Raw genomic sequence first — 25,641 nt, 5'->3', positions numbered from 1 at the left:
CTGAGAACTGAAATGACAGGAAGCGCGTCCTGCAAACTTGAAACTTCGCTCTAGAAAATACTCACAGAGCAATAATATTTCGAATGTAGTACACATTTGCCCTTTTCGCTTTATCTTTTGCGTCTTTTCTTTCCTAAATGCCAAATAATGTACTGTTGAAAAATATTCGTTAAAAGACGCTTTATTTTTTTTCTCGTATTCATACGCGATGTAGACCTTCCTTTGCATGTCTCTTCTAAAATATGAATAAATTTCGCCTCTTTGAAGAGATAATACTGGTAGAAAAAATATAATATTCTCATGCGAACTTCTCAGTTTGTCAAGGAAACAAGCAGGCAATAATGTGAATACCAAGAGGATACAAGATCCACCATTTTAACATGCGCAAGCGCAAAGAGAATAGGTTAACTACAGTGCTAGGAGATGATACCACCATCCCGTCAACGTCAGAACTTTCCTTCAGACAATCTCTGACGTCGCTCTGTTCCGTTGGCGCTTGGTGTGAATACCACTGTGTGAAAAGCATTGTGGAAAGTTTTGACATGAAGTCACGCTGTGTCCAGTGTAAACAGTTTTTACCGGGCCAGTTACAGCGGGCGCTACACTTTAACGTGCACGGCTGGTCACGGTTGATTTTTCACGTGTACGAATCACTGCAAGAGGGGAAAAGAGAAATAAATGAAGGGAAAAACACCTTAGGAGCTAATGAGCGTTGAATATTGAAACTTGTCATTTCGGGGTCTGACTTCCACTCAGCCACCGAGGTACACTATCAGAAGACTACCATTTCAAAACATCAGCTGAATCGTGATTTGACGATCTACTTTAACGATACCAGGAAAACTTTCAGAATAAACTTCAGAGGCGCGTCTGGGGCGCTCGCAAGCGCTTGTTTGAAGTCGCTTACGCAGCAATAAGCAGTCGTATATACTGCTAGTGCTAGATCCCTACAAACATACAGTTCACGTTACAAGGCTTTATTTATTTACTTATGTATTTATTTATTTATTTATCCGAGTCCAAAAACACCAAAACATAATACAGCAAGGGACTAGCCTGGAAATGGTTGTAGGTTACTTATCTAACGGCTTCCAGGGGCAACAAAAATTGATTTTCAATATTTCGCTTGATTATTGACCGAAGATAAAAATTTAAAATGCTGTCATAATCTACTCACTAAGATGTATACTCTTATGTTAAAAGTTTAACAAAATAAGACAGGAAATACAGTTGGAGATAATGTGTTTGGCTTGAGAGAGCGTAACTGGCGGTGGGCAGATATTCTGAGTTTATTCTTTCAGTAGCTGGGAATGAGAGCACCAACTTCCAACAAATTTTACTTATAAATCCAAACCTTGACGAAATTTTCCTCGCTGACAGCACAACAAACCGACGAAAGGAAAAAAAATCTGTCTTACTACATTTTCGCTGTTCATGCAGTCAAACTTCAGTCATCATACACGACGTATTAATTTATAACTTCTTTATTACTAACTGTATTCGCAATACATTTTGCAGACAGTATTCACTTGTACCACTGATGTACCTGCAAAATTATATCATTGTACGACACATAGTTCAGGACATATGACATCATATACGCCGGCCGAGTGGTTCTAGGCGCTGCAATCTGGAACCGCGCGACCGCTGCGGTCGCAGGTTCGAATCCTGCCTCGGGCATGGATGTGTGTGATGTCCTTAGGTTAGTTAGGTTTAAGTAGTTCTAAGTTCTAGGGGACTGATGATCTCAGCAGTTAAGTCCCATAGTGCTCAGAGCCATTTTTTGACATCATATATAATTAGCTGGATGAAAAACTAGCTTTTGCTTAAAATGGCGCGCAGTAAATCTTCAACATCAGGCATAACTTTTTTAATTTATTACGTCTTTACTACTAACTATATACGTGACACACTTTGCGGACAGCATCCACATACAGCACTGAATGTACATGCAAAACCATACAATTGTACGACACATAGGTCAGGATATATGACGTCATAAACATTGAGAATAGTGAGAAACTAGCTTTTGTTCAAACTGTTGCGCAGATTACCCACACTATATTCATCCAGTGTTTCATAATCAGAACGACTTATGACTTCTAACAAACTTAAAGTATAATTTCATGCCTTTTCCAAACTTTCTCTTAAATGCATTTGTAAAGTAACCAGACGTTTGAAGCTCTTTTATACATGAGAGTTCGATTCTTTAAAGAATCATGGGTTTATTTGTATAATCCTAAAAGCAAAACCTAATATTAACGCTTGAGAGAATTTCACGCTCTGTGAGATCAATGTTCAGCAGTTAGAACGACACTGTCATGGAAACACGTCACAGGGTTCGCTCCGAACCCTGCCTTGTCCCACATTCACGAAATCCATCATTCGTACCTCACGTCTTCAAATTTATTTCGCATCTTGTCGCTGCTGTTCTCAGTCTGTAGACGTCATCCAAGTCCCGTATTGGAGATGGCAGCCTGATCGTGGCTTCTCTTTTGCATCCACAATCCTCCCGGGGACTTTGTTCTCCACAGCCCAGTTGGGCGGGCTTTTGCTGAAGTTTGGATTGGTGCTGCTGTTGTAAGAAGGAAGCTTTTCTGGATTTCGATCATGGTGGAGAAGCGTGTGTTACAAATAATGGATGCCTTAGATCTGTTTCTTATTGCTTTTTTTCCAATCTCTGTTGTTACCCCTCTTCTTGTATCTGGCGCTGATCGCAGGGACTCGTGATGAACCAGAACAACATGATTAGTATGTGCAGAGTTCCTCCAGATTGGAGCGGCAGCAGAGGAACATAGAGCAAGAGCGGATGCGCAGACGATGCTGGACTGTGCTCCCCGTGTGGAGTTTGTCGGTTTGCGGACGTGATTAATCGTGGTGCATACCTTCTGTCTGGTGTCTACACAGTGCTGTTTGCAAGCAAAGGGACGATCCAGTTTCAACCCTAGGTATTTGGAAAGACTGCAGTGATTTAAATTGCTTCCTTTCCAGGTGATGTTCAGCTTTCTTTTGTCTCCTTCATGCGGATTCAAATGGTTCAAATGGCTCTGAGCACTATGGGACTTAACATCTGAGGTCATCAGTCCCCTAGAACTTAGAACTACTTAAACTTAACTAACCTAAGGACATCACACACATCCATGCCCGAGGCAGGATTCGAAGCTGCGACCGTAGCAGTCACGCGGTTCCAGACAGTAGCGCCTAGAATCGCACGGCCATGCGGATTAGGTTTCAGGTAGCTGTCGTAGTAGTTAGCAAGTTCTTCGAGAGCAGATGTTAGCTTGGATTCTAATTCTTCAAACGTCGCTCCTTGAGCGCTGACAGCAGTGTCATCTGCATAGGTGCAGGACCGGTTCCATTGTTGGTATATATATTATACTGGGTGTGCATCATCATCAGACGTACTTTCTCTGATGTTTCGTCTGACATTTACGATTCCATTTTTACAGTGTGTATCTGGAGTCTTCTGAAAATAATTTATTTCGTTACTGAAACAGAATGGAATCGTTTAGTTTTTACCCCTCAGAAAATTTCATTTTACCCCTCAGGGGGTAATTATCCCCAGGGAAATTACTGCCTAAACATATTCCTATACAGAGAGAGCGAATCATTGATCTGTAGCGGCGACGTGATGGACAGCCCTTTCGCTTTCGACACCCTTTTTGTATGGGCCAGCAGGCACTAGTACAGCAACGTAGCGCCCCTCTGAGAGGTGTCTAAAGGCTTACCTGTCACACTGGTGCCTAGTAGTAGAGGACGGGCTCTCTCTGTACAGATAGACATTTTAAGTATTCAACAAGACCGCGCAGATGGCACCGAAGGTGTCGCCAAACTGGGGAGGTCTTCGCCGTTTCATTCACACGTGTGTCCAGGTCACAAGCCACAGGAGGTCGCGAAACCGGAGGGCTGAAAAAGCATAAACACCCTTTGCTGCTTCGGATCCGGTTCACATTTCGTCGAATGATTTTGAATGGTCCTAGTGGCTCTACCCTGTACAACAGAGCAAAAATTGCGGTTGCGCTACACGAAAACGGGATGCGATCTCGGTCAGTTGAATTGCAGGCCGACGATGCCTTTAGAGAAGGGTTGAATCGTCCGGCGGGTATTAGCAGCGTCAAAGGCTGTGAAGACCGTCTCCCTGTTGCTCATCGGACTGCGAACTGTCATTTTGGGGCCGGCCGGGGTGGCTGAGCGGTTCTAGGCGGTACAATCTGGAACCGAGCCACCGGTACGGTCGCAGGTTCGAATCCTGCCTCGGGCATGGGTGTGTGTGATGTCCTTGGTTAGTTAGGTTTAAATAGTTCTAAGTTCTAGGGGACTGATGACCTATGAAGTTAAGTCCCATAGTCCTCAAAGCCATTTGAACTAGTTTTTTGTCATTTTGGGCTTCTAAATGTGTGGGAATCAACGCCCCAAGGTGAAATTCTGATCCCTGGCCTTTTTTCGCGTGTGTCAGTACCTTGTTGTTTGAAGCTTCGCCAAGCCCGACGATCAGGTTGCAGGGTGCTCGCTTTTGCACCATTACAGTGGAAGGTTGTAGGCACCTGTTAGCCAAATTTCAAACTTATACCTCGCAGTGGTAGACAGTTACGAGGTTCCGAAAAAGCGACCCTTTAATTTTGTTTCGCAGTGTAGATTTACTGACATAAAACGGTACGCTCTGTCGAATGATTGAAGAACGGAAGAATGTAGTCTCCGTTATTCTTCCTCATTAAATGTACACTACTGGCCATTAATATTGCTACACCACGAAGATGACGTGCTACAGACGCTAAATTTAACCGAAAGTAAGAAGATGCTGTGATATGCAAATGATTAACTTTTCAGAGTATTCACACAAGGTTGGCGCCGGTGGCTACACCTACAACGTGCTGACATGAGGAAAGTTTCCAACCGATTTCTCGTACACAAACAGCAGTTGACCGGCGTTGCCTAGTGAAACGTTGTTGTGCTGCCTCGTGTAAGGAGAAGAAATGCGTACCATCACGTTTCCGACTTTGAAAAAGGTCGGATTGCAACCTATCGCGATTGCGGTTTATCGTATCGCGACATTGCTGCTCGCGTTGGTCGAGATCCAATGACTGTTAGCAAAATATGGAATCTGTGGGTTCAGGATGGTAATAAGGAACGCCATGCTGGATCCCAACGGCCTGGTATCACTAGCAGTCGAGATGACAGGCATCTTATTCGCATGGCTGTAATGGATCATGCAGCCACGTCTCTCTCCCTGAGTCAACAGATGGGGATGTTTGCAACACAACAACCATCTGCACGAACAGTTCTAGCAGCAGCATGGACTATTATCTCGGAGACCATGGTTGCGGTTACCCTTGACGCTGCATCACAGACAGGAGCGCCTGCGATGGTGTACTCAACGACGAACCTGGGTGCATGAATGGCAAAACGTCATTTTTTCGGATGAATTAAGGTTCTGTTTATAGCATCATGATGGTCGCATCCGTGTTTGGCGACATCGCGGTGAACGCACATTGGAAGCGTGTATTCGTCATCGCCATACTGGCGTATCACCCAGCGTGATGGTATGGGGTGCCATTTGTTACACGTCTCGGTCACCTCTTGTTCGCATTGACGGCACTTTGAACAGTGGACGTTACATTTCAGATGTGTTACGACCCGTGGCTCTACGCTTCATTTGATCCCTGCGAAACCCTACATTTCATCAGGATAATGCACGACCCCATGTTGCAGGTCCTGTACGGGCCTTTCTGGATACAGAAAATGTTCGACTGCTGCCCTGGCCAGCACATTCTCCAGATCTCTCACCAATTGAAAACGTCTGGTCAATGGTGACCGAGCAACTGGCTCTTGACAATACGTCAGTCACTACTCTTGATGAACTGTGGTATCGTGTTGAAGCTTCATGGGCAGCTGTACCTGTATACGACATCCAAGCTCTGTTTGACTCAATGCCCAGGCGTGTCAAGGCCGTTATTACGGCCAGAGGTGGTAGTGATGGGTACTGATTTCTCAGGATCTATGCACCCAAATTGCGTGAAAATGTAATCGCATGTCAGTTCTAGCATAATATATTTATCCAATGAATACCCGATTATCATCTGCATTTCTTCTTGGTGTAGCAATTTTAATGGCCAGTAGTGTATTTTTTCCAGGGCTGCACAATCATGTAACCTACACCCAATTCTAACCAGTATTACTACACTGCTGGTAAAATAAAAAAAATAAAAAATAAAAAAAAGACGAACCGAGAATGGGAAGATGAAACGAAATGAAACTTCAGATGTTAAGAGGCTATATGATGCTATTTAATTGCTTACAATATCGAGTCAAATTTACAAAGACCTTACCACTATGAAGTTGTAACCCCTTCTGGCCTGGATACCTAAGCTGATATGGTTGGGAAGGGGGTTGTTCCCTCTCTCGGGCGAAATGGCACACAGCTATTGTAACTAGACCTGGATACTGGTACAGGGACACAGTTTGCGTCCGAGCTATTCTCACACATGGTTTATCGGGGACAGATGTGGGGATCTTGCTGGTCGGGGAGTACCTCGCCATCACAAAATTTTTAAAATAGAAAACATAGAAGTCTGATGCTACCGCTGCTAGACATGTGAGCAGCCCATAGTGTCTTCCATTCTATGTTTTCTGTTTTAAAAAAAAATTGTGACTAAGCTTTATCGCTTGATGTTTGTTTTATACGTGACATGTAAGTACTATATCTTTTCTTTTTATACTGCTAGTCAATACTTACACTTATAAAAAATGTTCCCTAAAACTTTGTACTTATGTTATAGGCCTCTTTAAATGTTTTATTTCTGATGAAGGCACTCTTACAAGTGGCCGAGACCTAGGTCAAACTGACCTCATTTTTGCGACCGGAGGCTGTTATTGCTTAACTTTTAATTATCAAAGCTATTTTTTATTAGATTTAGAAATAAAAAATCGCTGCATTTGACGAGATTCAATCGTACGACTTTTTACACATCAGGTGTATCCGCTAACCGCTACGTTACGCTAATTCACATCGGTAGATAGCTGCATATGACTCTGTGGCCCGGTGGCAACCATGAACTGCGGCCTTCCGATCTCTGTGAATATAATAACTTATATGTAACGCTAAATCACGTCTTGTGCCGAATGATCCGTAGTGTTCGGCTAGTACTCTGTATGAAGCGTATGTGTTTCACAGGCGTCGTTTGTGTGTGTGTGTGTGTGTGTGTGTGTGTGTGTGTGTGTGTGTGTGTGTGTCGGGGGGGGGGGGGGGGGGGTTGTGGCAGTTTGGCAACGGCGAACGGTTCAAGCGTGACGTTGAGCGCTCTATTTGGAGGAAACCAGCTCTAACGCGTGGATTGTGAACTATCAAGTAATTTTAATAGGACTGTAGTTAGATTAGATTAGTTTTTCGTTCCATAGATCCGTGCTGAGGAGATCCTCGTGGATGTGGAACATGTCAATTACTTTTAAGCTGAAATAACAATACTAATAGTATGAGTATATACAATAATCATTTGTTTCTATTAAAAAATCGTCAATTGAGTAGAAGGAGTTGGCCACTAGTAAGTCTTTCAGGCTCCTTTTAAACTGATCTTTATTTGTAACTAAATTTCTTATGTTTGCTGTCAAATTATTGAAGATGAGTGTTCCTGAGTAGTGGACCCCTTTTTGAACTAAAGTAAGTGCTTTTAAGTCCTCGTGCAGATCACTTTTGTTCCTGGTATTGTATGTATCAACTGAGCTGTTTGTTGGAAAAAGAGATATATTATTTGGGACAAATTTCATTAAGGAGTAAATATACTGAGAGGCAGTCGATTTCTTTTGGCGAGGAATGTCCTCTGCGTGTGCTAGACCGCATTTTATGTCTTCGTTGCTTCGTCCGTCATGTGTTGTTTGGCTTCCGAAGTAACGAAATTCCTACACTTCGTTGTTCCCTGTTTTGATGGTATATTGTCTAATTTTGTTCCTGCTACTCCTCGCTACTTCCATCTTTCTTGGGTGCTCATTAGACCGTTCATTCCGTTCAACAGCGCATGCAATTGTACCTCACATTTTTTCGAGGATGTCAGTATCATTAGAAAACCTTATCATTGATATCTTTTCATCCTGAATTTTAATCCCACTCCTGACCCTTTCTTTCATACCTACTGTTGCTTCTTCGATCTACAGAGTGACAATGGGTGTTTGAAGATTCCTGTATTACACCCTTTCTAATTCGAACATTTCGCTCATGGTTTTTCATTCCTAATTTGCCCTCCTGGTTTTCACCCGTGCTTCCCCTTAGCTTCGTCCTGTCTTCTTCAGAATTTCTAACATCTTTTATATTGTCTAGCGGTTTTTCTTTGTCGACAAATGCTACGAAAGTGTCTCGGTTTTTCTTAAACCTTGAATGAGATTTGCACTCTGCAGCGGAGTGTGCGCTGATATGAAACTTCCTGGCAGATTAAAACTGTGTGCCGGACCGAGACTCGAACTCGGGACCTTTGCCTTTCGCGGGCAAGTGCTCTACCGCCTGAGCTACCCAAGCACGACTCACGCCCCGTCCTCGCAGCTTTACTTCTGCTTCTTAAATCTTGCTTCCGTTATTAGAAATGGCTCTTCGGTACCTTTTCCTTTCCCAAAGCCAACCTAATCGTCTCGTAACAAGAGTTTCGCTTTTCATTTCCATTCATCTGTATATTAATCAGGTTAGATCTGATTTTCGTATTTTAACGGGGTTGCAATTATTTTTGGTATGCCATACCGTAGATATTTTCCTTTGCCATTACGGTCTATAAACACCGCATTTTTAAGTGATTATTAACAACGCCTTAGAAATCGAGTCCGATTTTAAAGTATCTGTATCAGAAACAAATATACGACCCGTTCTCAAGACTGCGAGGGATATTAGAAAGGAGGCAAGACATTGCAGCAACAGAGAGAAGAGTTGTGTGGACCCTCGGACCATAGGTTGAAGCGGCGGGCAGTTACATTGCCCCTCTCCCGGGCTGCTTTATTTTTAACAGTCTCGCGACAAAAATCAATCTCAACTACCCATTGTTCAGAGTTTCAGGCACCGTTTTAGCTTCTATTTTTGCAGAAGAAGCGCGAGCAAAGCCCCGCTACCACAGAGCGCTGATATTGGGCCCGCTGTTTTGTTTGACGATCGGCTTGGCCTCGCGTTCCGTTTGGTTGCGCAACATTGTAGTGCTTCTCCACTTCTTAACGTTACGTCCGCCAAGAACTGGCGGAGTATTTTCGCCCCTTCATTACGTGATTACCTTCCCCTAATTCTCATTGTTGAAGCCTATTATGAGGTGGTACTCATGTTTTAAAGTTACGTGATGCCTTTCAGCAACACTGTAGTGGCCCTGAGCAGTTATGTTTCGTACACAACTTTTTGAACGTTTGAGCAAATGTGGGCTTTATCCTTCGTCCGCCTGGAGCTTGAGATCTTTGTGTGTATGTTATAGTCTAATCATTTGCACCAGCGCAAGTATCGACCCATTTCCCTTCCCTCCTGAGGAACAGATGAATAACCTCAGAAAAGAGATGAGATAGTTCATGTTAATAATAATAATAATAATAATAATAATTTTATTCAACATCGAATGGTACACTGCACATGTACAAAGAAACAGTAATGATTAAAGTTATTTGTACAATGCACAAGACACATTGTTCTGAATACGTCATTAATTTACAACAAAATTGCAATAAGATGTTAACTGATTTCTATTCACATAATTTCACAAAGCATTTGTTGTTCCTCATATAAGTATGGTACTCTTCTAATGTGTAGAAAGGGTGTTTTACTAAAAATTTCTTAAGCTGATGTTTCAGTTTAATTGTAGGAAGAGCCATGACTGCACTAGGCAGTGCATTAGCTAATTTTATACCTGCGTACTGAGGCCCCTTTTCATAAAGTGCTGTTCTGTGGCTGCCAATGTAAAATCTTTCTTTATTTCTAGTATTGTACTGGTGGAAATCTGAGTAAGTGTTTGGGTGCAGTCTTTTCACAAGCAATATGGCTTTTAGAATGTATGTGTTTATAACAGTTAACACCTCTGATTTTGGAAACAAGTTGCGACAAGATTCCCCATTTTTGCTCCACAGATTATTCTCACACCCCTTTTATGAAGAATGAGTAGCTTATCTAGATTAGCTTTGGTTGTTGCCCCCCAAATTTCAATACCATAGTTCAAGTGAGAGGAGAAAAGAGCATGGTATGCAGTCTTTAGGACTATGGTGTCTCTACAGAACTTGCTCATGGTACTGATTGAAAATATATTTTTTGACAACTTAGTTACTAGGAAGTCAATATGTGTGTCCCATTTCAGGTTGCTTTGGATTGTTAAGCCAAAGAATTTTACACTAGACTCTTTCTTTACCAATTCGTTGCCCATGTATAATTTAATTTCATTATTCAAACTACTTTTGTGAAACTCCATCAAACATGTTTTACTGGTGCTTACATTTAAGTGGCTTTCATTAAAAAACTGAACTATTTCTTCTGTCACATTATTACACTCGGCATCTAGTTCATTACATGATTCCTTTTTACATACAATGGACTTGTCATCGGCATACAGAACAATTTTGGAATTTATAGTACAGTATTTAATATCATTTATATAGATCAAGAACAGAAGGGGGCCCAACACCGAGCCCTGGGGCACGCCATATTTTATGCGAGTGATCTCTGATTTGTAGACACCACTTTCCGTTTTAAGTAGAACAAACTGTTTTCTATTGCTCATATAACACTGTATTAGGTCATAAGTAGCGCCTCTAATGTCCATGTTCCATAGCTTGTCTAATAGGATGTCAACGTTCACACAATCAAAGGCTTTTTCCAGGTCTAGGTATACACCTGCCACATGTTCCTTGCTTTCGATACCCCCTAACACCTCTTCAATTAGTTGAGCAGCTGCAGTGCTAGTTGATTTACCTTTTAGTAATTCATTTTGATTTTCGAACATCAGGTTGTGTTTGTTAAGAAAGTTTATAATCCTGTTGTATATAACTTTCGCAATCTGTATCAAATTCCACGACTTTTCCTTACACTATTACTATTCTTGCACTTATTACAAGGCTCCCCAACTAACTGCATTAAAATTGCCAGCAATTTCTCGCAGAAAACGCTAATAGATTATTCTGTGGAATCTGCAGAGATGAACAAAAATGATATGATGAGACCTTAATTTGAGTGATAAGTCACCTAGGCACCAACCAATCTCCTAGGCTTTTTATGGGGGGCAGGATCTTCTCTATCCATCTCCTCTTTCCAGTTTAGTGCTAACAAGCTCAGTTACATATCAACAGATGTACCATATTGATTACCTATCTAAAATGTTTCATTTATTTTTCTGACCGTGTTTGTTTCTGTAAAGAAAAAAAGGTGATACTTTTTTGACCTGTTGCAGTAATGTTTTCCTGTGAGGTGGTGTATACAAATAAAAATATAATGCATAGTTTTGGACATACTATCATGTCTTTTCATGCCCTTTTCGCAACATACCATTTAAGGTAAAATGCTTATAAAAAGCACTCAGATCTGAGCATCCAACATTCTCTTAATTATTAAGCACTGGAGATGGCTGTTGACATTACATCAGTGTAATGCCACTGATTGTTCAACACTGTTTAAGTCATTCTTATGACTCAAAGTAGGCTGGAAATATTTGATCAGATTTGGAAGTGCTGATTTTATACTTTACATCAGTTAGAAAGCACAGAAATTAAATAAAACGTTCAATTGACTTTTGGGATATCTGATGTAACTAACACTTTTGCCATTAGCAGGATATATCTACATGCTACTCTGCCAACTACTGTGAAGTTTATGGCAGAGATTACTTAGCATGATACCACATCTCAGGATTTCTACCTATTCCAGTCATGTGTAAAGTGTGCAAAACATGACTTCTTGAAAGCCTCTCTGTGTGCTGTAATTAGTCTATATTTTGTCTTCATGGCCCTTACAGAAGCAGTATATCAGGGAACGAATAATATCTCTAGATCCTTCTCTTAGTATTGGTTCTTGAATTTTTGTAACTAGTCTGCCATATATATAATCAGACAAACATGTGACCATTTGTGCTATGCTTCTTTGCATACATTCAATATCCCCAGTTAGTCCTATTACGTATGGGTCCCACATATTTCAGCAATGTTCCAAGGTGGGATGCACAAGTGTTGTGTAAGCAGTCTCCTGTGAAGACTGACAGCATTTTCCTAGTATCCTGCCAGTGAACTGGAGTATGTCACCTTTCTTTCCCACGACTGAGCCTATAAGATCATACCTCTTTGTATCTCTACAAATTGTTTGATCTAAATATTTGTATGAATTACTGAATTCTAATTCTGAGTCATTGATGTTGTACCTTTATTTTTCTGATGATTTAAAGCAAATTGCCAATATTTGCACCACTCTGAAACCTTATAAAGATCTAACTGAATATTGGTGCAGCTTTTATCAAACAGATATACTACATACAACAAATGGCATCGCTCAAGGATCTGTCCTTGGCCCTGTTCTTTTCATATTGTTCATAAATGATCTCCCAGAACACATACCAAATGCCAGCTCCTTTCTGTATGCGGAAGATACAAATATCCTGATAACCAGTAGAGGTGACACATTGCAAGATGCGGTTAATGAAACTACTTGTCATTTACAATCATGTTTTGAAACAAATAGACTACTCATAAGTACTCAAAAAACTGTAAGTATGAACTTCCATACTAGACAAAATCTAACCCCCTTCAATGCAGTTATAGTTATTGGCAAAGATGACATTACGTACAGGCAGGACACCAAATTTCTTGGACTTACCATCAGTAACACACTAAATTGGAAACCACATATTGAGGCATTGTCACAAAAGCTTAGTAAAACCTGCTATCTATTACAATCATTAAAAGACACAGACAGTGTAGATACCTTGAAGCTGGTGTACCATGCCCTGTCTGAGTCTGTCTTGAGCTATGACCAAATCTTCTGGGGAAAGAGCTCTGATTCTCTCACAATTTTCAAGTTACAAAAACAAGTAGTGAGAATAATGAAATGAAAAAAAAGAACTGAACACTGTAAACCACTATTTCAACAGCTAAAAATCCTGCCACTGCCATGCCTCTAAATATTGGAACTAGCTTGTTTAACAGTACAGCACTTGGACGCCCTCGACAGAAATGCAGACCGCCACACACGTGACACCAGAAACAAAACACAGTTACAAATTATAACCCACAACACAAAATTATATGCAAATGGGGTTAAATGTATGGGCATTAAAATATAAAAGCACCTCCCAACAGACATAAAAACAAGCAAAAACCCAAAAATAATGAGAACTAAATTAAAGGAATTGCTACTAAATCACTGATTATATTCTGTACATGAAGTTCTTGAAACAAAATTTTAATTACTTACAATAAGCTGTTTATTCAGTTGTAGATGTTTCTGCTTAGTAAGATAATTTAATTATTATATCTTATCTGTATTCTGTCTGTATCTCATATATGTATTCTGCTATGTGAACTATGTACCACAATATTTTAATTACTTGAAATAAACTGTATATTCACTTGTACATATTTCTACTTAGTAAGATAATTTCATTATTGTTTGCTACTCATATTCTGTCTGTATCTCTTATATGTATTCTGCTATGTGCAGTATGCACCACCGTCATCTCTCATCACACACCACCTTTTTTATGTTTTGTCTATATATCCTATGTATATTCTGCTATGTGAGTTATGTACCACTACTGTCATCTCTCGTCATATACCATCTTAACATAATTTTTCAAATTGACTTGTCCTATATCACGATGTGCTTTGCTGTACAAATTGTATGATCTACAGGACCAATAATAAATCAAATCAAATCAAGTCAAGTACTTCACTATTAATAACTGCTTCGGCTGTGAAAAGTCTGACTTTACTATTGGTATTGTCTGCAAGGTGATTCACATACAGCATCAACAACAAGCGTCCCAACACACTACTGTGGGGAGCACCTCTACATCTGTCAATGACTCTCCCTCCAAGGTAACCTGCTGCATCCTCCCTATAAGAAATCCTCAATCCAGTCTCAAATTTCATTTGTTACCCCCTACATACCTTCAACAACATGTGTGGTGTCATACTGAGTCCAATGCTTTTTAGCAGTCAAGAAATACAGCTTCTAGTTGACTGCATTGACTCATGGCTTTCAGGATGTCGCATGAGAAAAGAGCAAGCTGAGGTTCACATAATCAATGTTTTTAGGATCTGTGCTGTTTGGTATATCTCTTCAAAACATATAATTTATTTGAGTACAGGACATGTTTTAAGATATTATAACAAACGGACATAAAAGGGAATGGGTAGTAGTTTTGTTGATCACGTCTGCTGTCATTCTTTTAGACAGGTGTGCCCAGTCCGTTTGTCCAGTCACTGGGCACAGCTTTTTGTTCCAGGGCTCTGTGGTGTATTATGGTTTAAGTGGAAGCTAACTCAGGTGCAGATTCTGTATAGAACATGACAGGTATCCCATAAAGTCCTGGAGGCCTGTTTTAGTGATTTTAGCTGTTTCTCAATACCACTGACAGCAGCATATATGTCACTCATCTTTGCAGTGGTGAGAGAAAATGAATTGGGCCTGTGCATCTGCTTCTTCATAAGTGAAGGAACATTTGAAAATGGAATACCGTGGAGGATCCTTCCTTTATGCATTGCTCCACTAGGTGCATGTATGATCAGTGTTCGATCAACTATTCTGTTGGTGTATGGAAATGAAAAATCTTAGGGAGCAATAAAAATGTACATGGGCCACACACACTGTTTGGATAGTAATATACTATGTGATGGGTTGTAAAGACAGAGAGAAAGGGAAGCAGATGAAATGGTAGGGATGGTAATAATATGTTGTTGTTGTGGTCTTCAGTCCTGAGACTGGTTTGATGCAGCTCTCCATGCTACTCTATCCTGTGCAAGCTTCTTCCTTTCCCAGTACTTACTGCAACCTACATCCTTCTGAATCTGCTTAGTGTATTCATCTCTTGGTCTCCCTCTATGATTTTTACCCTCCACGCTGCCCTCCAATGGTAAATTTGTGATCCCTTGATGCCTCAAAACATGTCCTACCAACCAATCCCTTCTTCTAGTCAAGTTGTGCCACAAACTTCTCTTCTCCCCAATCCTATTCAATACCTCCTCATTAGTTATGTGATCTACCCACCTTATCTTCAGCATTCTTCTGTAGCACCACGTTTCGAAAGCTTCTATTCTCTTCTTGTCCAAACTAGTTATCGTCCATGTTTCACTTCCATACATGGCTACACTCCATACAAATACTTTCAGAAACGACTTCCTGACACTTAAATCTATACTCGATGTTAACAAATTTCTCTTCTTCAGAAACGATTTCTTTGCCATTGCCAGTCTACATTTTATATCCTCTCTACTTCGACCATCATCAGTTATTTTACTCCCTAAATAGCAAAACTCCTTTACTACTTTAAGTGTCTCATTTCCTAATATAATTCCCTCAGGATCACCCGATTTAATTTGACTACATTCCATTATCCTCATTTTGCTTTTGTTGATGTTCATCTTATATCCTCCTTTCAAGACACTGTCCATTCCGTTCAAATGCTCTTCCAAGTCCTTTGCTGTCTCTGACACAATTACAATGTCATCGGCGAACCTCAAAGTCTTTACTTCTTCTCCATGAATTTTAATACCTACTCCGAATTTTTCTTTTGTTTCCTTTACTGCTTGCTCAATATACAGATTGAATAACATCGGGGAGAGGCTACAACCCTGTCTCACTCGCTTCCCAACCACTGCTTCCCTTTCATGTCCCTCGACTCTTATAATTGCCATCTGGTTTCTGTACAAATTGTAAATAGCCTTTCGCTCCCTGTATTTTACCCCTGCCACCTTCAGAATTTGAAAGAGAGTATTCCAGTCAACATTGTCAAAAGCTTTCTCTAAGTCTACAAATGCTAGAAATGTAGGTTTGCCTTTTCTTAATCTTTCTTCAAAGATAAGTCGTAAGGCTTCTACCAGTTTTTCCATTCGTCTGTAAAGAATTCGCGTTAGTATTTTGCAGCTGTGACTTATTAAACTGATAGTTCGGTAATTTTCACATCTGTCAACACCTGCTTTCTTTGGGATTGGAATTATTATATTCTTCTTGAAGTCTGATGGTATTTTGCCTGTCTTATACATCTTGCTCTCAAGATGGTAGAGTTTTGTCATGACTGGCTCTCCCAAGGCCATCAGTAGTTCTAATGGAATGTTGTCTACTCCCGGGGCCTTGTTTCGACTCAGGTCTTTCAGTTCTCTGTGAAACTCTTTACGCAGTATCTTATCTCCCATCTACATCCTCTTCCATTTCCATAATATTATCCTCAAGTACATCGCCCTTGTATAAACCCTCTATATACTCATTCCACCTTTCTGCCTTCCCTTCTTTGCTTAGAACTGGGTTGCCATCTGAGCTCTTGATATTCATACAAGTGGTTCTCTTCTCTCCAAAGGTCTCTTTAATTTTCCTGTAGGCAGTATCTATCTTTCCCCTAGTGAGACAAGCCTCTACATCCTTACATTTGTCCTCTAGCCATCCCTGCTTAGCCATTTTGCACTTCCTGTTGATCTCATTTTTCAGACGTTTGTAATCCTTTTTGCCTGCTTGATTTACTGTATTTTTATATTTTCTCCTTTCATCAATTAAATTCAATATTTCTTCTGTTACCCAAGGATTTCTATTAGCCCTCGTCTTTTTACCTACTTGATCGTCTGCTGCCTTCACTACTTCATCCCTCAGAGCTACCCATTCTTCTTCTGCTGTATTTCCTTCCCCCATTCCTGTCAATTGTTCCCTTATGCTCTCCCTGAAACTTTGTACAACCTCTGGTTCTTTCAGTTTATCCAGGTCCCATCTCCTTAAATTCCCACCTTTTTGCAGTTTCTTCAGTTTCAATCTGCAGTTCATAACCAATAGATTGTGCTCAGAATCCACATCTGCCCCTGGAAATGTCTTACAATTTAAAACCTGGTTACTAAATCTCTGTCTTACCATTATATAATCTATCTGATACCTTTTAGTATCTCCAGGATTCTTCCAGGTATACAACCTTCTTTTATGATTCCTGAACCAGGTGTTAGCTATGATTAAGTTATGCTCTGTGCAAAATTCTACAAGGCGGCTTCCTCTTTCATTTCTTCCCCCCAATCCATATTCACCTACTATGTTTCCTTCTCTCCCTTTTCCTACTGACGAATTCCAGTCACCCATGACTATTAAATTTTCGTCTCCCTTCACTGAATAATTTCTTTTATATCGTCATACATTTCATCTATTTCTTCATTATCTGCAGAGATAGTTGGCATATAAACTTGTACTACTGTAGTAGGCATGGGCTTTGTGTCTATCTTGGCCACAATAATGCGTTCACTATGCTGTTTGTAGTAGCTAACCAGCACTCCTATTTTTTTATTCATTATTAAACCTACTCCTGCATTACCCCTATTTGATTTTGTATTTATAAACCTGTAATCACCTGACCAAAAGTCTTGTTCCTCCTGCCACCGAACTTCACTAATTCCCACTATATCTAACTTTAACCTATCCATTTCCCTTTTTAAATTTTCTAACCTACTTGCCCAATTAAGGGATCTGACATTCCACGCTCCGATCCATAGAACGCCAGTTTTCTTTCTCCTGATAACGACGTCCTCTTGAGTAGTCTCCACCTGGAGATCCGAATGGGGGACTATTTTACCTCTGGAATATTTTACCCAAGAGGACGCCATCATCATTTAATCATACAGTAAAGCTGCATGTCCTCGGGAAAAATTACGGCTGTAGTTTCCCCTTGCTTTCAGCCGTTCGCAGTACCAGCACAGCAAGGCCGTTTTGGTTAATGTTACAAGGCCAGATCAGTCAATCATCCAGACTGTTGCCCCTGCAACTACTGAAAAGGCTGCTGCCCCTCTTAAGGAGCCACATGTTTGTGTGGCCTCTCAACAGATACCCCTCCGTTGTGGTTGCACCTACGGTACGGCCATCTGTATCGCTGAGGCACGCAAGCCTCCCCACCAACGGCAAGGTCCATGGTTCATGGGGGGGTGGTAATAATAAGGACATTTTAAATTTATGTAATCACTATAAGGGCGGATAGGATAGTTGTCTTAGTGTAAGCACTCATTTGAACTGATGTTCAATGCAGAGAACCAAGTTTGAGTTCAGAGAGGAAAGGTGTAACATTTTTCTTTATGGGATATAAGTACTCGTATGAATTGCTGTATTTTCCACTTCTTATAAAATTTAATTCTTTTGCTTATGTGCTACATTATTTTTTGCATCTTCATTTTCTGTATGTCATTTCTTCTTTATTTTAGGGCTGATTACTGGAAATCACAAGCAAAGAAGTTCTGTAAATTTTGTAAATGCTGGATTGCAGATAACAAACCTGTAAGTATGGAATTGTCATACTATTTTGGGAAATATATTTTTTCCTTTGTCTGAAAGCAAAGATCAAATTTTGTAATTATTTAAAAATATTGTTTTGTGTAACAATTCCATTAAATTTTTCACATTAGCAAATAATGTCATTTTCTTGACACAGAGTTCATCAATAAAAACCACAATTTAACAAGTGAATTTTTCAGTTGCAAGCTGGAGAAAAGAGAGAGAAAAATAAGTAAATAAGTGGTGTGGTTGTCAGTATCAGGCAATTTTAATACATGTAGTTGCCTTAATTTACCGTTGTACTGTCTGACTTATTGTTGCCTATCAAGTATTTGTCACCTTTTGTGTACTTAGTATGAAGCTTCATAAACTAATGTGTTAAACTTGTAGTACCAATACAGGAAAATGAAAGAGAAGTGGAATACCAGTGTTAGTGTTATGCTTATTAGGCAAGTATTTTGGAATCACTGATACTGAATATTTACATGTTGAGGGGCATAAGCTAATATCATGCTATTGTAGATATAAAGGAAAAGGGAGGGATGGTTTCTGTATTAAAAAAAAAATTTAAAAAAATGCCAGTCACATGGAGTACAGGTTAGTGGGTACTAAGTTGAATGGTTTTTTGGGGAGACTTCAGTATTTATTTTCTGCATTTAAACTATTAAACAAGGAAACAATGTGTTAATAAGCCAATATGGTATCAAAACAAACAAACTCCTGTGTGCTGAGGCAGGGGAACCGCCGCTCGCCATCCGGCGGAAACTCCTCATGGTGCGACGAGTGTGTCAATTCCTTGCCTGTCCTACCTTCCCTCCATACCCTACCATTGCCTGATCGCCTATGGAACGTCTCTTTTCCAGTCGTCCCAGGGCAACGAGGCCATTTGGGATTTGTGCCAAGCATTTGCTTGAGTCCCTTGGTATGGAGTGTGTGGCACCCCAACTCCAGGGTTTTACCTGCCTGCCTCCCTGGTTGCTCCAGAGGCCCAGCATCCTTTTAGACTTGTCAGAGTACCGGAGGAGCTGCACTCTTGCTTTTGTTTTTACGTCCTTATTTTACGATATTTTAAACCAGCATCCAGACCATGTACCAGTATTTACGGATGGCTCTAAACAGGGGGACTCTGATGGTTGTGCTGTTGTTTTCCCTGATCGAGTCGTCAAGTTACAGCTTACTGCGGCGTTTACCATCTTTGATGCCGAATTGTTTGCGATCTTGCGGGCATTGGAGCAGATGAGATGTATTCCCAGTCTTAAGTTTCTCATCTGTTCTGACTCCCTGAGTGCCCTTCAGACCATACAACACTTGTACCCAGCGGATACGGTCATCCAGAACATCCATGATGCCTACTCCACCTGCAACGGCAGGGGAAGGAGGTTTCTTTCTGCTGGGTGCCGGGGCACGTGGGTATTAGGGGAAACGAACTGGCGGATGTGGCTGCCAAAGATGCATGTTCCCTCCCTCAAGTTGTTGAATGTGCCGTCCCCCTCCATGCTGTTACCTCCTTTTTGCATTTTCGTGTTGTGTCAATGGGAAGAGGAGTGGCTGGCAGTCGGTGAAAATAAGCTGCGTTTGGTCAAGGCCACCACGCGGCCATGGCGTACGCCCTACCAGTCGTGCAGGCGGGATGAGGTTTTCCTCACTCGCCTCCGCATCGGGCACAGTCCCTTAACGCATATCTGCAAACATGTGAAGTCTTAGAGTCAAGGGGAGCGAAGAATGAGAGAACAATTGTTATGAAAATAAAAATAAATATAAAAAATTACTGACAAATAAAAACAAAACAATAACCAAAATCAAGGCCATCTATTTGGAAGTACACATTTTTTGCGTACCATGAAATCAGAATCTGCTATTGACTAACATTCAATACCATGTTGTTCCAACCAATCCATTGTAACATGCTTAAATCCTTCTTGGTATTCAGTCCATAAGTTGATCAATATATTGCTGCCCACATATGTCCCACTATCTGATGAATAGCTTCTTCATCTAGCATGTAGAGGTGTCTTACAATACACATTATAAATTTAAACTGGTCCCAAGCAGATCAGCAAATACTGAAGGACATTCCATGTATCTTATCCTTGTCCCCATGTAGGGGTAGCATCTTTAGTTAGTAATCAAAACGTCACTAGGTCCTGGGTTCAAATTCCACCTCCGCTTAAATTTTGAATGATAATCAGCATTGGCAGCCAAAGACTTCCAGCATAAGGAGTCACATGTCAAAGAGAGTGGAGGCGCAGACAGAGATTCAGGGCACTCTCTTGCTTTTGGGGTTTGAAACTACCCCTAAAGGCAGAAGAACCAGCAATGATCAATGGCATGAGGATGCAGAAGGCAATGGAAACCACTGCATCAAAGACACATAATGTGTGTCCACAGGACATGTGGTCTGTAATTCAAAAAAATGTCGTGATGATCTCTCCATTGGCAAAAGATTCCGGACCGAGCGAGGTGGTGCCGTGGTTAGCACACTGGACTCGCATTTGGGAGGACGGCGGTTCAATCCCACATCCAGCCATTCTGATTTAGGTTTTCCATTATTTTCCTAAATAACTCCAGGCAAACGCCGGGATGATTCCTTTGAAAGGGCACGATTGACTTCCTTTCCTATCCTACCCTAATCCGATAAGACCGATGACCTTACAGTTTGGTCTCTTCCCCCAAACAACCCAAGCCCAACCAAAAAGATTCCAGGATAGTTTCCCATTTGGATCTCCAGGAGGGGCTGCCAAGGGGAGGGTGACTGTGAGAAAAAGATTGAATAACCAATGAAAGGATAACATTCTATGAGTTAGGGCATGGAATGTCAGAAGCTTGAACATGGTAGGTAAGCTAGAAAATTGGAGGAGGGAAATGCAAAGGCTCAATCTAGATGTAGTTGAGATCAGTGAAGTGAAATGGACAGAAAACAAGGATTTCTGGTCAGATGAGTATAGAGTAATATCAACGTTAGCAGAAAACTGTGTAACAGGTGTAGTGAATGTGAAGGTATGGCAGAGAGAGTGTTGCTGTGAACAGTTCAATGGTACAGTTGTTCTTGTTGGAATCAACAGCAAACTGTCACCGACAACAATAGTTCAGGTGCACTTGCTGCCATTGCAAGCTAAAGGTAAAGAGATAGCAGGATACTGAACGAGTAGCAGTAGTAAAGGGAGATGAAAATCTAATAGTCTTAGGGGACTGGAATGCAGTTGTAGGGGAAGGAATAGAAAAAAGGGTTACAGGAGAGTATGGGCTAGGAACTAAGAATGAGAGAAGAGAAAGACTAATTGGGTTCTGCAATAAGTTTCGGCTAGTAATTGTGAATACTCTGTTCAAGAATCACAAGAGGAGGTGGTATACTTGGAAAATTCGGGAGATACGGGAAGATTTCAGTTAGGTTACATCATGATCAGGCAGAGATTTTGAAATCATACATTGGATTGTGAGGCACGCCCAGGAACAGATATAGACTCAGATCACAATGTAGTAGTGATGAAGAGTAGGCTGAAGTGTAAGGATAACTCAGGAAGAATCAATATGCAAAGAAGTGGGATACAAAAATACTATGAAATGAAAAGATATGCTTGAAGTTCTCTAAGGCTATAGATACTGCAGTAAGTAACAGCTCAGTAGGAAGTACAATTGAAGAGGAATGGACATCTCTAAAACGGGCAATGACAGAAATTGAAAAGAAAAACGTAGATACAAATAAATTAACTGTGAATATTCCATGGGTAACAGAAGAACTACTTCACTTGGTTGATGAAAGAAGGATGTACAAAAATGGTCACAGCAATTCAGGAATATGGAAATACAAGTTACTGAAGTGCAGGGAAGCATGAAAAATGTGAAGAAATCGAAAAAGAAATGAATGTCGGAAGGACTGATCAACATTTAGGAAAGTCAAAACAACCTTCGGTGAAATTAAAAGCGAGGGTGTAACTTTAAGAGTGCAATGGATTTCCACTGTTAAATGCAGAGGAGAGAATGGATAGGTGGAAAAAGTATATTGAAGGCCTCTGTGAGGGGGAAGATTTGTCTGATGGGATAGAAGAAGAAGAAGTAGGAGTTGATTGAGAAGAGATAGGGGATCCAGTATTAGAATCAGAATTTAAAAGGGATTTGAAAGACATAAGATGAAATAAGGCATAAGTAATAGATAACATTCCACCAGAATTTCTAAAATCATTGGGAGAAGAGGCAGCAAAATGACTATTCACGTTGGCATGTAGAATGTATGAGTCTGGTGATCTACAATCTGAATTTCAGAAAAATGTCATCCACACAATTCCGAAGACAGCAAGAGCTGACAGCCGGCAAGTCTGAGAGTTATTGTATAATCAACTTAACAGCTCGTGCATCCAAGTTGCTGAGAAGAATAATATACAGAAGAATGGAAAAGAAAATTGAGGATGTGTTAGATGATGATCAGTTTGGCTTTAGGAAAGGTAAAGGCACCAGAGAGACAGTCCTGACATTGTGATTGACAATGTAAGCAAGACTAAAAAGAAATCAATATGTGTTCATAGGATTTGCTGATGTTGAAAAAGTGTTCGTCACATTCGACAATGTCAAATGGTGCAAGGAAATTAGGGGTAAACTCGAGGGAGAGATGGGTAATACACAAAATGTACAAGAGCCAAGAGGGAATTATAATAGTGGAAGACCAAGAATGAAGTACTCAGATTAAAAAGAATGTAAGACAGGGATGTACTCTTTCGCCCCTACTGTTCAGTCTGTACACTGAAGAGTCAATGAGGGAAATAAAAGAAAGATTCAGGAGTGGAATTAAAATTAAAGGTGAGATGATGTCAATGATACAATTCGCTGATGACATTGCAGTACTAAGCAAAAGTGGAGAAGAATTACAATTACATGATCTGCTGAAAGGAATGGACAGTCTAATGAGTACAGAATGTGAATTGAGAGTAAGTCGAAGAAAGAAAACTTAATATCAGGATTGGTGGTCATGAAGTAGATGAAGTTAAGGAATTCTATTACCTAGGCAGCAAAATAACCAATGACGGACAGAGCAAGGAGGACACCAAAAGCAGACTAGCATTGGAGACAATGGCATCCCTGGACAAGAGAAGTCTACTAGTATCAAACATAGGCCATAATTTGAGGAAGAAATTTCTGAGAATGTATGTTTAGAGCACAACATTGTATGGTAGTGAAACATGGACTGTGGGGAAACCAGAATAGAAGAAGTTTGAAGAATTTGAGATATGGTGCAACAGACAAATCTTGAAAATTAGGTGGACTAATAAGGCAAGGAATGAGGAGGTTTTGTGCAGAATTGGAGAGGAAATGAATATATGGTAAACACTGACATGAAGAAGGGACAGGATAATAGGACATCTGTTACAACATCAAGGAATGACTTCCATGGTACTAGAGGGAGCTGTGAGGATAAAAACTGTAGCGGAAGACAGAGATTGGAATGTAGCTAGCAAATAGTTCCAAGTGCTACTCTAAGATGAAGAGGTTGGCACAGGAGAGGAATTCTTGGTGGACCACATTAGACCAGTCAGAAGACTGATAACTCGAAAGGAGGGAGGTTTCCATGAGAAGAGCCCAGTGTGCTCAGCCATTATCATCTTGAAAGATGAATCTGTCACCAAAATGTTTACTCTAGGGCAACACAATGTGTTCCAGGATCCCTTCACAAAGTTGCACAGTCTTCAAAATTGTGCTTGAAAGTGAAGACATGTGTCCGACATTTGTGCATGATACCCATCCAAAATATGATGGACACACCTCCCTGGTGAACCCATTAGATTTCATGTTCCTTGTGGGGCTTACAAGCCATAATTTGTAGATTTCAGTCATCATCTGGGTGATCAGTGTGAAGTGAATCTTCAATGTTCTGTTTCTCATGATAGTGGCAGAATGTCCAAATGATGTTGATGTGGTGTACACCATTTCAGTGGACAACTTCATGTAGTGACACACCCTTTTTGTATTAAAGTGACAAAGCCCACATGGTCTAAGCTTGAAATGATTCTTTCAGGCACACTGATTGGCTGAACAGTATGTATGAGTTGCACTGTCTGGTTCGTAACTAAAGATGTGGCATGCTCCACCAAATTGCACTGAGAATGCAAGTTTACTTTTCCCTCCATTACCGGGGCTGGTTTGAGAGCATTTTTCTACATAATCAACTTTTATTTAGTGTCCCCCCTCCCCCCTGTTTCCCTTATACTCTTTCACCTATGTAAGTTTTCGCTACTAGTCGTGATGTGCACTGAATTCAAATACTGCATATGGGCTCCCCTAGTGCCCACTTCAGTCTGGCACCTCAGGCAGTCGTTATTAATTGTGACACACCCTGTATAGAAATCATACATCTGTGATGCCTCTGGCACCCCTCTCAGTGTAGTGCTCCAAGAAGCAGCTTGTGGTGCTTGGGCCTTAATTCACACTGTCTGTTACATAGGTAGCTGTTTGCTGTATGTAGTGATTTCCAGTGCTCTGCAGAGTATTGAGAAGGAGGCTTGGGGAGGGAAGGGAGGTTTGGGGGGTTAACATATATGTGCACACACACTTATTTTGGCCAGTTTATTACATGACTTGTTCAACGTGACTGACGGTTTCTTAAGGATGCTGTTCATTCTACCTGACAAATAATCAGTTGTTCAAGATGCAATATACTTATTTTTAATTAAAAATTCAGATCTGGGTGCATATGCATTCAGATGTGCTATTTCTGTGGCCTCCTTAAACCATCCTAGGTAAACTCTAGAAGCACTCCTTCAAGAAAGCCATTCTTTTTTTCTGCACTCTTTTCTTTTAAAAATGGTGGTAGTGTGCTGTCTGTGTTAATGAACCTGTCTGAAAAATCTGAGGCTATATGGGAGGAAAAACAATATAGAATGTGAAAAGCTTTTTTGTAGCTTGGGAATGTGGATGCCACACACATTAAAGCTGGTGGCAATGCTGGCAATATGGGATGTAAGTGGCAAGGAAGGGAATGTTGGGGAAGAAGGAGGTGTAGATAGGTAGATAGATAGAGAGAGAGAGAGAGAGAGAGAGAGAGAGAGAGAGAGATGCTCAATTTAGTTGAGCAGGTGCTGGAACTGGAGAACCCAAATAGCACGGGCATTGAAGTAGTTACTAAGCCATTGGTGTCATGGTGTGCAGCAACTGGTAAGGAGAAAATTGTTATTTACGTACCTAAACACATGCCAAATCACTCATAACTTAGCCATTTGACTCTCACACAA

General features: G+C 40.7%; 1 protein-coding gene across 1 annotated transcript in view; it reads left to right on the top strand.

Moving 5' to 3' along the window:
• LOC124619202 (WW domain-binding protein 4) overlaps nt 1-25,641 on the top strand; it is a 118,640-nt gene that overhangs the window by 72,401 nt on the left and 20,598 nt on the right. Inside the window, exon 2 of the mRNA XM_047145421.1 lies at nt 18,355-18,427. Within this exon, the coding sequence (XP_047001377.1) occupies nt 18,355-18,427 (73 nt within the window). The remainder of the gene's footprint in view (nt 1-18,354; nt 18,428-25,641) is intronic.

Source organism: Schistocerca americana, chromosome 6, assembly GCF_021461395.2.
Source record: "Schistocerca americana isolate TAMUIC-IGC-003095 chromosome 6, iqSchAmer2.1, whole genome shotgun sequence".
Classification (NCBI taxonomy): Eukaryota; Metazoa; Arthropoda; class Insecta; order Orthoptera; family Acrididae; genus Schistocerca; species Schistocerca americana.
This window is presented reverse-complemented; position numbering and strand designations above follow the sequence as displayed.